Raw genomic sequence first — 12,796 nt, 5'->3', positions numbered from 1 at the left:
GATTGAATCCTTGGCGAAATCCACAACCAAACTCGAACGTTCTTGACGATTCTTGATTTCTTCTCTCCTTTTTCCGTTTTTCTCTTTTCTCCAAGCCCTAACGTGAACTTCAACTTTTCTAAACTGACTAAAATCTAATTTTACCCCAATTAAACTTCTTAAAACAAATTAAAATAATTGGGTAAGGAAAAGACTAAAATACCCTTCCAAAATCCGGATTAGACTTTCCTTATTTGAACATCCAACTTCAAATGGGCATCTCTCACTCATACGAACTCGGAATCGCGCAAACTCAGCGGCGTTGGAAAGATTATTCCAAGATCTTTCCTATGGTATCTGAAAATACACCTAAATCATCCCGAGCTAGGATTTATGGTCGTTTGAAGTTGACCAAAAACTCAACTTAACATATTTAACAAATTTTCCAGATTTTTTCTCTTCCCAAAAATAACTATTTCCAATTCTTAACTTCTTCCTAGTTATTTCAATTTGCGAGATGTTACAAGCCCGCCTCGTAAAACCCATATGTCATGTAAGTTAAATCTGATTGGTCGAACGGAAGCATGTTCCTATCGCAAAACCTCTATTCTAAAACTATAAATAGGAGTCCTCATAATTTAGAAAAAGGGACCAGAAATTCTAAGCAAGAAGTTAGAAAAAGCTCATGGATCAAACGCCATAGATTTCTCTATAACTACAAGTTTAAGAATTCATGAATTTAAGTTCAAGAACGATCAAGATCAAGACCGCCTAATTCAAGAACAAGCTCGAAACCCTTGAATTCAAATAAAAGTTAAGATCAAGATAAAGTTGAAGTTCATTGAAGATTCGAGAACAAGCTCCAAAGCCGTTGAATCCAAGATCATGTTCAAGACAAATTCAAGATCAAGCTCATGAGCCCTTGAATTTATATCTGGAAAGACGAATTAGAGAAATCGTAGAGATTGTAACACTCACACTTTGAAATCAATAAATATGATAAATACAATATTTTCCCATTCTTGATTATTGTTTTCTCGACGCGAATTTTATTGTCTACAAATTTTGGCATACCCAATGAGACCATCTACCCTTCATCTCTTCTCTCACAAATCATTCACAAATCAAATCTGCAAATCTGGTGTCACAAAACCGCAAAGGTGAAAGAATGCGTACTTCAAGCTTGGTCTTTGAGTTTCAACAAGTCTACACTCATGGGACATTTGTAGACATTAAAATTTTGTGGGACTCTACAAGACGTGTTTAATTCGAGTTAGGACTCCATAAGGTGTGTTCAATTCCAAATAAAATTCTTGGAGCTACTCAACCTTAAACCTAGTTCATGCCTATATAAAGGGTATTCCCTTGAAAAAACATCTCGAATATTCTGCAAATTCATGAAATATTCATAAAGAGATGAAAACCAAATTATCTTAGTTTGAGAAATAGGCCACTAACGACCCCTGAATCATGGATAAATCTTAAGAGTGAGAAGAATCAAGGGAGGGATAGATTTGTACCGGCAATGTTTATCAATGAAACTATGTTTATTGCAATTTATTTTCTATCACTTTAAAGTTTGTCGTAAACAACAACCTTTCTTTCTTCTTCTGCTTCTGCAACTTCTTCGTCCTCCTCCTTCTTATGCGTCTTTTTTTTTTGTTATCGTCTTCATTATTGATTTTCCTTTTCCTATAAAATCATTTTTCAATAAAACTTGATGTACTGTAAACATGAATTGTTTCGAGCTAATTATTTATCAAAAGACTTGAAACATTGAGATGATTTCATATATAAAATTTGGGATTGCTTAGATGTAATTTTCAGTTGATCGAGATTGAATAATTAATATATACTTCATGTATAATTAAACTATATATATTCAACTTTTTGAGTGAATCAAAATGTATAGTCAGTGTATATCTCAGCTATATATAAATAATATTGTATAGTATACTATAGTCAATATATATTTTTCATGATTTCTGATTATTTTTTCTATAAAAAAAGCATAATTATGTTTATCGTAAGCTAATTACTTTATATTTAAAAGCATCATTAATATGTATTAAATAAAAAAATTAACTATGGTTAGATTTTGTCCTCTCCGTTCTCTTTTACTTGTGACAATTTAACTTGACACACCCGTAAAGAAAATAATTATTGATATAAGTACTTTATCAAATTATCCTCTATTAAATATGTCTTGGAAAATGATTTGAAAAATAAATATTTAATGTTGAGAGTAAAATATGAAAAATATTATTGTCTTTTTTTATATCTCAAAAATGATAAATAAAAATGATAAACAATTTCAAGAATTAGTGACAAGTAAAAGTGGACGGAATCGGTACAATACTATAGTTTCTACTTCTTTTTTTTCTTCAATAGACGTAATTCTCCTGCCAGATCCAACCAGAGAGCAGAGAGAGAGGTGGTAAACTTTTCGAGTCTCTTCCCCTATTTCATCCACTTCTACCTGACAAATGCAGTATATTTTCCACTAATTACAAGAAAATACTTGTCTCTCACATCAAATGGCTGTTCCGATTGAAGAAGCCATAGCTGCGCTATCCACATTTTCTCTAGAGGTAACAATGTCTATTAACACTATTTTGAAAATTCAATAGTTTTCAGTAAGTATGTTTTCCTAATTGGTGAATTTCTTCCTTTGTCGTTATAATTTCAGGATGATCAACCAGAAGTACAAGGCCCAGGGTTTTGGGTTTCAGCTGAAGGAGCTGCAACTATTAGTCCAATCGGTAACACATCGTTTTTACATTTCTTTTAGGTTTTCAGTTCTAATTCAGTATTTTCCCCCCTTCCATTTGTTATTGTAGTTAGTAATTTAGTAGTTTGCTTGATCTTCCTTTCTGGTTGCAAGCATAAATGAATTTGCCTTTAGTATTTATTTTTGATAAATAAGATTCCATTCAATATTGTATTGTTAGTCTTATTATTATTTCTGGAATTTCAAGCGATTCCTCGTGAATGTTCCTTGTAGGTCTTCCTTTCTGAAAGTATAGCCCACCCATGAAATCACACTGCCTCATTTTACTACTTTTTTTTAACGTTTCAAAATGAATTTGGCAGAGTACAGTGATGTGGCTGCATATAGATTGTCTTTATCAGAAGACACTAAAGCTATTAACCAACTGGTATGTGTTAAGAAATTGTATCAGTAATCTGCTGCTGAAATTGCATTCCTTTTCCTTGATGTAATGCTGAAATTGTTTGCAGAACACACTTATACAAGAGGGGAAGGAAATGGGTTCCGTGCTCTACACATATAGAAGTTGTGTTAAAGCGCTTCCTCAGGTTAGTAAAGAATTTCAGCTTTTAACTGAATTTTTTTTGATTTCTTAATGAGATAAGGTTTTACATTATCAGTATCTTCTACTTTGCTTCTATGCTTTTTAATTTTGTTTGTGTTGGTGAAAATGATTATAATATGTGGTGGTGGTTTGTAGTTTATTTCACAATATTTTTTTATATCTTTATATTGGTGGAAGCTTTGTGAGAGCAGAAACGATGAACCACCTCAATTCAAGCTTTAAAGTTTAGCTAGAACAAAGAGCATAACCTTGTTAATTGGCTAGTATAATTTCCTCACAACTGCGCCCAAGGCATATGACCATGTCAGTTGGTCTTGTTTGCTAGATGTCTTAGGCTAACAAATTTTTGGTGATAAGTGGACAGAGTGGGTCAGATTCTGCATTTCCCCAGTCAGATTTTCTATATTGATAGATGGTGATCCTTAAGGTTTCTTCAAGTCTGGAAGGGGTTTAAGGCAGGGTGATCCTTTATCCTCTATCTCTTTGTCTTTGTGATGGAAATCCAAGCTTAACATTCAAAAAGACAAGAGAGTTTGGGATGGCTTAAGGGCCTATGCATTGGCAAGAATGGAGAGGAAGAAATGGTACTTACACTTTCTATATGCAAATGATATTGTACTTTTTGTGAGGCAGAAAAAGACCAGCTATTGCATTTAAGAGGGGTTTTGTTAAGATTTCAGGCAATTTCTGGGCTGAAAATCTGTCTAAAAGCAGTATATTTAGCATTAATGCAGAATGTTGCATTGAGGAATTAGCTGATATTTTGGGGTGTGAAATGAACAAGTTTCCTACAGTAATTTTTCATTAGGGATGATGAAGAAAGGTAAAATTATTTGGCCATGAGTAACTGATAGAAGTACAAATAAGTTTGTTTCTGAATATTTTTTAGATGTACAGATAAGTTAACCCCTTGGAAGAAATGATATCTGTCTTTTGGAGAAGACTTGTCCTAATTAGTAGTGTGCTTGATGGAATGCTAACATATACAATGTCTCTGTTTTCTATGTCTACAGCATTATATAAGAAGAATTCTATTATACATTAGTTTTGATGGGATGGTAATGCTGATAGAAGGAAGATCCATTTAGTAAGGTGGCAAGTGGTAACAAATGATAAGAAAGAAGGTCACAGTAAAGTGGCTTTCAGCCTCTTCCCTTACATCCTTACAGTCAAGTGGCTTTCAGCTTGGGAGTGAGGAATTTGAAATTTCATATCAAAAACTTGCTATTTAAATGGTCGTGGAGATACATTAGGGGTGGTAAAGAAATTTGAAAAGGCTTATAGATGATATTTATAGAAAGATGGATGGTTGGAGGCAAAGTTCCACATAGATGAGCAGGGAAGGGGGAGTTTGAGAAGAAGATTTCCAAGACCTATTTAGATGCTTTGTGCTCAAGGAGGCTATGTAGCTGATTATCACTCAACCTCAGGATGACAATTAGAATTCTAGAGAAATTTAAATGACTGGGAGCTGGAGGTTTTTTGTCTAACTTATCAACTGGAGTCAATCTCAATTATTCAGAATAAGGTGAATGGTTTGTTCTGGGTGAATAACAAGGATCGAATGTTGTATGTCAAAAAATGCTACAATCTGCTGCTAAAGCTTGCAGGTCAGGGGGGTTCTACTTGACACTATCTGGAAAACTAAAGCTATTGTTAAGGTAGCTTGTTGGGGATGGATTGTCACTTGGGATGCTTGTCTAACTCAGAGTAATTTGCAGAACAAGGTTTTGTTTTTAGTAGTAAATGCTAAATGCCTGAAGAGGATCAGGAATCAGTGGAACATTTTTAATTGTTGTTGAGATATAATTAAATAATAAAAGTGTACTCTCTCTAATAGCTTAAGCTTTTAGATGAGATAGTCACACACTTCAACATGGTATCAAAGTAGGCAGAGGTCTTGAGATTGAATCTCATCGTCACCCATATCAAAAAGATTTTCACGTGCTTGACTCATGAAAAAATATCAGGTCCGCACGTGACTCGTGAGGGGGCATGTTGAGAATGTAGTTAAATAATATAAGTGTGCTCTCTCTAACAACTTAAGCTTTTAGATGAGATGGTCACACACTTCAACAATTGCAATGTAGAGTATCCTGAGAATGTTGGGGACTGCTTCTTAATGTGATTGGTGTTTCATGGGTAATGCCTCTGAAGATCAGGAGTTTACTGGAATGCTGTCAATGTGAAAGGATGCCTAAAAACTTGAAGCAGATTTGGAACAACTCTAATATGCATTTTCTGGACTTTATGTCTGGAAAGGAACAAGGCTTGCTTTGAAGAAAAGTATGCACATTTCTAAAATTTAGAATACTTGTTTGCATTATTTATATTCTTGGCGTGATAGTAATATGCTAGATAGTCTTGATCATTACATGGACTTCTTAAGTTTTTTAGAATGGGTCACTTGATACTTTTATGGTTGTAGTTTTCGTGTTTCTTGTATTTCTTATATCATCTTGGTAGTCTATTAATATAACTTTACCTTTACAAAAAAGCTTCACCGAGGTCTCTAAACTAAATCAAATGACGGACTGCAAAATTCTCTACTAATCAACACATGTAGCATAAAGCTCATAAAGGTAGCTTCAGTTTAAATTAAAGTGCTCCCATTGTGCTACCTCGGGTCCACATATAAGGAGATCTAGACAGAAATCCCTTGGCTTGTAGACTTCAGTAAACAATGCAAGCCATTTAATAAACAATCCAATCGTAGCTGCTTTCTTCTTTGATGACTTCAGACCTTAACTAGAAAGGTAACAAATATACACTTCCTTTCAAATTCATAAAATTCCATATACCGTTTCTTGAATGTGTTGGGGTTTATTAAATTGGTTCAAGTCTACATGTATATGTAACCACTTCTTCAATGTGACGACAAGCTAGCTATTGAAAGTCGTTGTGTTGTCACTTAAAGCTATGCGAAAGGAGGGATTATCACTTCATGGGTGAAGACATGCGCTTTATAGAGGTGTTTGCTTCTAACAGTACCCATTAAGAAAAGTGTGTGCTTCAAACATGATGTGCATAGTTATCCCAACAAGGATCAATCAGTTCCTTGAATAAACTTTAAAGAGTTAGATTAATGTCAAAATTATTGTATATTGGATGCTAAAATTTGTCATTTTAATCATAATTTGTATTTTGTAATAAATTCATATATGTTGGTATAATTTAATTTTCTGTAACTTGTGCACTGCACATCGTAGCATCCATTTCACATTACGTCTTTTGCTTTAAGCCTCATGAACCTACTCGTTTTTTTTTTCTCTTTTATAACTATTGAGCTATATTATTGTCACGATAATTAGTATTTCATCTACTCCCGGGCTTTGGTTCAGTAGTAAGGAGCACATCTCTTTGATGTGTCAAACTGTCAAAGAGGCGCACCTCAAGAGTTTGAGTTCTGCTATGAGGAAAACATCAGGTTTTTAAGTGGAGAAGGGGCGAGCTCATTATGCATCAAATTTCGAACCGTGTGCTAGTTGGTCCTTGGGGATTCTCAGTTATCAAAAAGATGTATTTTATCTGGTTTGCATTTTCTTTGTACTTTGTTTGAATGTTTATTGTGTAGTTAAATGGGTATATGAAGCCCCAGCAAGGGAACTAGTGCTGAAAGCTAATCTTTTTGAGAGATAAAGTTTCTTGTTCAATTATTTAGACATATTAATCGCAGATTGAAGTTGTTAATCTTTCTTCCTTGTACATATTTATTTGATGTTTGCACCATGTTTTTGCCACTGTCCTACTTTTTCTTTTAAAAACTTGTAATATTTAAAGACATAGTATTGCAGCTTCCAGATTCTATGAAACAAAGTCAGGCTGACCTGTATCTCGAAACTTACCAAGTTTTGGATTTGGAAATGAGCCGTCTGCGTGAAATTCAGAGATGGCAAGCATCCGCGGCATCTAAGGTTTGAACTGACTATTCTGTTTATCTATAATCTATACTAATGAATTTCTTCTCATTCAAGCTTTTCTGCTCGATCTGTCTCAATGCAGCTGGCAGCTGACATGCAACGTTTTTCCAGACCTGAGCGTCGTATTAATGGTCCCACAGTAACTCATCTTTGGTCTGTACACGTGTTTTATCTTTTCATTAGTCTGTTTTCTTGTGCTTCTAAAATAGATTAGTCTTTTCTCTTTATTCTGTATTGTGATGATTTATTACTGGGTAAAGATTACATGTTACTATTTTGTATTCACTTCCTTGATTGTTATTGCTTCTTTTAGGGTGTGTATAATCTTGGAAAATGTTGACAAGAGGGAAAGCGGCCCTCCACCTCCAATTATGAGGTTGGGGGTTTGAGTCACCAATATAGCAAAGTGGGAAAAAAACCACTATCCTGGGTATGGCTGTTTTTTGCGTGGGGGTTAAGTTTAACCAAATCTGAAAAAAAGATCTTCGGAAACATGTCAATTTTCCGTTAGAGTCTCTTCTTTAGCACAATTGGAAACTGCTATTTACATAGCAGTTTATTTTCAAAAAATTTGATAGTTGTCAAAGACAAATTTGGTTAAGTCGAGATTTACGGAATGTAGTACTTGGTCCGGCTGCTGAAAATTTGATCTGATGAACATAGCTTATTACTTGAGACTTAAAATTAAGCGAGGCAGTCAAATTCCTCTCTACATAGATTTGACCTAGAAAGCCAGTATGTGTTTGCTCTTTTGGAGAGGATGTTCGTGCAGTATTGTTTGATTAATCTTTGTGATGCAAGCAGAGACCAGTTATTTGCACAGATCAAAATCATTTGATGAATTCTTCTTTCAAATATGCCACACGTCACCACCTGATTTCTGATTATTACATGATTAATTTCCCAAAAAAGATGATGAAAAAGCATACAGTTGAGAACTGCTGAAGTTTTATTATGAAAATGACCTTGCACCTTTACTAGTTCATTTAGTTTATCTTTTCTGTTTTATTGAGCTTATGCTTGGTGTATTTTCTTCGTTTTCCATAATGCACTTGAATCACTAACTTCTCACTGATCATTAGGGCATAAATTTCAAATGAATTTATTGCAGGTCCATGCTGAAATTACTTGATGTTCTGATCCAGCTTGATCATCTTAAAAATGCAAAAGCTAGTATACTTAATGACTTCTCTTGGTACAAAAGGTGTGTGTCATAGTTGTTTGTATTTCACGAGTGCTCAACTTTTCCATCCCTGCCATTTAGGACAATTAGTTGCACAAAGGCTTAACATGTTATAAATTGATTACTTAAAAGTAGTAATACTTTTATCAGTTTTGGTAGTGTTTGTCAATCAAAAAACAAGGAAAGTATTAAGTTACCAGATTTTTTTAAAAAAAACCCCAAAAAACAAGGGAAATATTTGAACAAAGTGATCATTCTAAAAGAAAATCAATGTAACTGATGGTAAAAGTTCTTTTATTTTCACGACAACCTCATGCTTGGTGTTAATTCATGAGAATGTCTTCCATAACTTGATTGCAATCAAGAATATCTTATTTTGCATATTTTATTGAAACTCTCTTAGTAGCATATTTCTGGGGTAATATCTTTTAAGGTGTTTTATATTCTTGTTCAGTGTATACTGAGTGTGGTCACTCTTTGCTTCAAATTTTTGTTCTGATTTTTCAATTTGAAAGAGTTCTTGAAAACATAGGATCTGTTGTGCCCCCTAAAAAATTGTGTAACCACCAAAAATTAGAGGTAACCCCAACACCCCCTCCCCAGAGCATCATAGGGTGTGGAAAAGGCAGGATCCTGGTTTTGAACTTTGAACTTAGTCTGCCAGGATGAAGGGGTCAAATCTTGGTGGTCCCCTCACGGTGTAAAGGAGAGAACAATGGCCAAGAAGAAATGGTTAAAGCCAAAGGTCCCACAAAATCTTATTTAATTGTTTGTTTGTTCTGGGTGCTTGCATCAGAGAAACAATTTAGTATCATGAAGTGTCAATCATCAAATTTTATGTTTATAATGAAGTAGCCTAAATTTGGAATGAAATGAGCCTGAATAGAGCGCAATAAATGCAGAGGATTCGTATAGTCCACTAGACTAGTTAGGGATTAAGCTTAGCTGATCGATTGAATGAAGCGGCTTAAAGAAATCTGTTACATGGTTTTCTCCTTTTCCCCTCTATTTTGTACTTTTCCCAACACCAGGAAGTTCAATGTAACCATCCATTTAGTAGAACTTCTTCCTATTTGAACGCGTTTCATTTATTTGTCATATCCAATATGCCAGGACATTCACACAAGTTAGTGTGCAGTGGCAAGATACAGATTCAATGAGGGAGGAGTTGGATGATTTACAGGTATATATCTACTTCTTTTGTATGTTTAGGTTTTTGAATCATGTTAACTTGCACGTATTTGTATGTGCTGAACATGAATTGTTACATACTTGCAGATCTTCTTTAGCACGAGGTGGGCTATTTTGTTAAACTTGCATGTTGAGATGTTCCGTGTGAACAAGTATCCTTCAAATGAACATTCTCTACCCAGAGGAATGGTTAATCAATGTTGCTGCACTGAGTGAATTTTGTTGCATATGAATGTATGTATTTATGACTGGATGCTCATGACCCCTAAGATCTGTCATGATAAATCTCATGTTATTGGTGTCTAATCCCAAATGAAGGAAAAATTCTAAACCTATCAGAGAAAGGTGGGCCTTTTTAAATTTAGATCCTTGCACCAACTGATTAACCATTCTTATATTGGATGCTAGACCCGAACCGCTATTTGATGAAATTAATTCCCTGCACAACATCAGTGCCTCTCCAGCAATTCTCTCATCTAAGACTAAATACATGACAACTCGATGCAGATTATGAGGCCAACCTTGAAATTGTGTTGCAAACACTACTCAGAAGTGTTATTCTAGAACCAGAGAGACCACTGGTTAGTCAACCTAACTCCGACTTCTCCTCTCACTCTAATACTTCTCTCTCCCATGGAACCAAGTAGGTTCGAACTCTTGCACCCAAGGGTGTTGCCTAGTGGTCAATGAAGTGGTTGAGAACCCTGAGGTTTCTGGTTCAAAATTCAGTGGAGACAAAAAACACTAGGTGATTCTTCCCATCTGTCCTAGCCTTGGTGGACAGAGTTACCTGGTACTTGTTGCCGGTGGGAGGTGGCAGATATCCCGTGGAATTAGTCGAGGTGCGGGAAAGCTGGCTCGGACACCACGGTCATCAAAAAAAAAAAGTAGGTTCGAACTCTCACACAATCAAAACCCATGTGATAATGACTTTGAGCTGGACCAAAATTGTAACGGTAAAGGATTGTAAGTTTTTTGGTGTCAGCATGTCACTGTTTGAGCATGAATTTCTGAACATTATCCAACGTATGGAGCAAAGGCGGCAGCTGCAACTACGACAAAAAAATCAGCATGCAAACAAACAAAGAAAAAGAGATCAAATAAGGATATGGAGTTGGAGAAATTAAAATTCTTGGTCAATTATGATGGGGTGAAACTCTGAAAGATGGGGTGATAGCACTGAAAGGGGTAGGTTTTTCAAATCTCATTCATAATGAAGCTACAGATGCTCAGTTGGAATGTGCGGGGTTAAATGAAAGCAATAAAAGGAAACTCTGAAATCTTTAATCCACTAGTTGAAAACTGATATACTATGCCTTCAAGAAACCAAATGAGGAATGAACATCTAGCTTATTGCAAGTGGGAGATATTGTATGCCTTCAAGATACCAAAACTGAGGAATGGACATCTAGCTTTTCACAACAGGTGTTTGGAACTAGATGGATTGGCTGGGCTGAATTACAATTTAGTGGCAGTAGTGGTGGGGAGATAATATTATGGGACAAGAGAAGTTGGAGCTGTATAGGAGTGCAACACGGATCCTACACAATTTGTTGTATGCTGGAAAGTGTCCAAGAGTATTTTAGGTGGTGTTTCACAGGAGTTTATGGCCTTCACACAAATCCTCAAAGAGAAAAACTTTGGGATGAGCTTGCCGTAATCAGAGGACTATGGAATGATCAGTGGGTGATAGGGGGTGATTATAATGTTTGCAGATATGAGAGTGCGTGTTTATTGTTAAATTAGGTCTTGGGCCTAACTCACACCCCAAAAGCCAGCTCGGGTGTGCTTCCCCAATCGACATGACACAATCTAACTTAGACAATTTGGACAAGCTAGGTACCATCTTTTGAAGTTTGGATAAACTAGGGTGTCCCAATTGTATGTGGATTAAGCCCGGAGAGTCTGAGATTGAACAAACTATAGTGGATTTGTGAGAATTGAGATAATAAAGTCCATCTGACTCATGCTTTTCGCCAATCATCCTTCCCTTACTGAGGTCCTGTATGACAAAGAAGTCACTAAAAAATGAGACGAAACAATTTAAAGCCTTAGCTGAACGACTTATTGACAAGAGGCCGAAGGGACGACCATGGACAAAAAGAACATTATTTAGAGTCAAGGAAGGTAAGGGATTGGCTTGACCGACTCCGGCTGCCATGGTCTGAGAACCATTAGCTAATGTAACAGTGGGAAGTGGGAAGGGACTGAGAGTAAGTAATATTAGACAATAAAGATTTGTTACCAGAAATGTGGTCAGAAGCACCTGTGTCCATAACCCAAGGGCCAAGTGTGGTGGACTGTGTGATACAAGCAACAAGATTAACAGGATTACCAACTTGGGCAACAGAAGCTATTGATGAAGATGTTTGCTTACTCGCCTGATACTGAAGAAAGTCATTGTATTCTACCTCAGACAAAGAGAACAATTGATTGGTGGAATTACCAGTATATTCAGTTTGAGCAACATGAGCATTCTTTGGTTTACCATGTAGAGAGTAGCACACCTCATGGGTATGATCCAATTCGTTATAATAACCACATCTTGGTCGTTGTTTCCCATGCCGGACTCCATGCCGATTTCCGGTCTGAAATGCAGTCTGAGATGCTAGGACAGAAGAATCTGCAGGTGGTACTGTATGACTAGACGACATAGGTGGTGCAGCTAGTCGTAACAATCGAGTAAACAGGTCATCCACAACAGGAACAGTAAAGCTAGCCAAAATTTGATCTCGCACTGCATCAAGATCAGATGGAAGTCCAACAAGTGTAACAACTAGAAACATCTTCTGATGCTGCTCTAATTGCTTTTCAACATTTGGAGTAGCGGACATTAGCTCATTAAATTCCTCCATAACCGCCCGAACCTGTCCAAGATAAGTTGACATATCCAAGTCCTGCTTATTAAGGTTAGTAAACCGAGAAATTACATTATAAAAGCGGGATATGTCATTTGTGTATAGCCCACGGGCCTTTTCCCAAACTAAGAACCAAGTTTGGAATGGTCGAAACAATGACATCAACTTTGAATCAATAGGTTTCCATAACAGACTACACAATTGAGCATCAATCTTCTCCCATTCGCCCCTATCTTTTTTAGTAATATCCTTGGCCTGTGTAACCAAGTGATCTTGAACACCTTGTCCCTTGCACCATAATTGAACAGAGGAGGACCAAGATAAATAGTT

General features: G+C 36.0%; 2 protein-coding genes across 4 annotated transcripts in view; one reads left to right on the top strand and one right to left on the bottom strand.

Annotated features, from left to right (window-relative positions):
* The window catches only part of LOC125809192 (uncharacterized), a 511,850-nt gene that overhangs the window by 288,783 nt on the left and 210,271 nt on the right, over positions 1 to 12,796 (bottom strand). The window lies entirely within an intron of this gene.
* LOC125809129 (protein PIR) overlaps positions 2,360 to 12,796 on the top strand; it is a 53,948-nt gene continuing 43,511 nt past the window's right edge. The window contains exons 1-9 of one of the 2 annotated variants that reach the window (XM_049488768.1): positions 2,360 to 2,570; positions 2,669 to 2,741; positions 3,073 to 3,137; positions 3,220 to 3,297; positions 7,109 to 7,228; positions 7,317 to 7,387; positions 8,346 to 8,438; positions 9,531 to 9,600; positions 9,696 to 9,760. In XM_049488768.1, the coding sequence (XP_049344725.1) occupies positions 2,517 to 2,570; positions 2,669 to 2,741; positions 3,073 to 3,137; positions 3,220 to 3,297; positions 7,109 to 7,228; positions 7,317 to 7,387; positions 8,346 to 8,438; positions 9,531 to 9,600; positions 9,696 to 9,760 (689 nt within the window). In that variant the 5' untranslated portion in view covers positions 2,360 to 2,516. Of the gene's footprint in view, positions 2,571 to 2,668; positions 2,742 to 3,072; positions 3,138 to 3,219; positions 3,298 to 7,100; positions 7,229 to 7,316; positions 7,388 to 8,345; positions 8,439 to 9,530; positions 9,601 to 9,695; positions 9,761 to 12,796 lie in introns of those variants that run through there. The other variant, XM_049488769.1, reaches the window with a different exon arrangement.

Source organism: Solanum verrucosum, unplaced genomic scaffold (assembly GCF_900185275.1).
Source record: "Solanum verrucosum unplaced genomic scaffold, falcon-dt-bn FXZP01000062.1, whole genome shotgun sequence".
Lineage (NCBI taxonomy): Eukaryota > Viridiplantae > Streptophyta > Magnoliopsida > Solanales > Solanaceae > Solanum > Solanum verrucosum.
The sequence above is the reverse complement of the archived record's forward strand: the minus strand, read 5'-3'. Positions and strand labels throughout refer to the sequence as shown.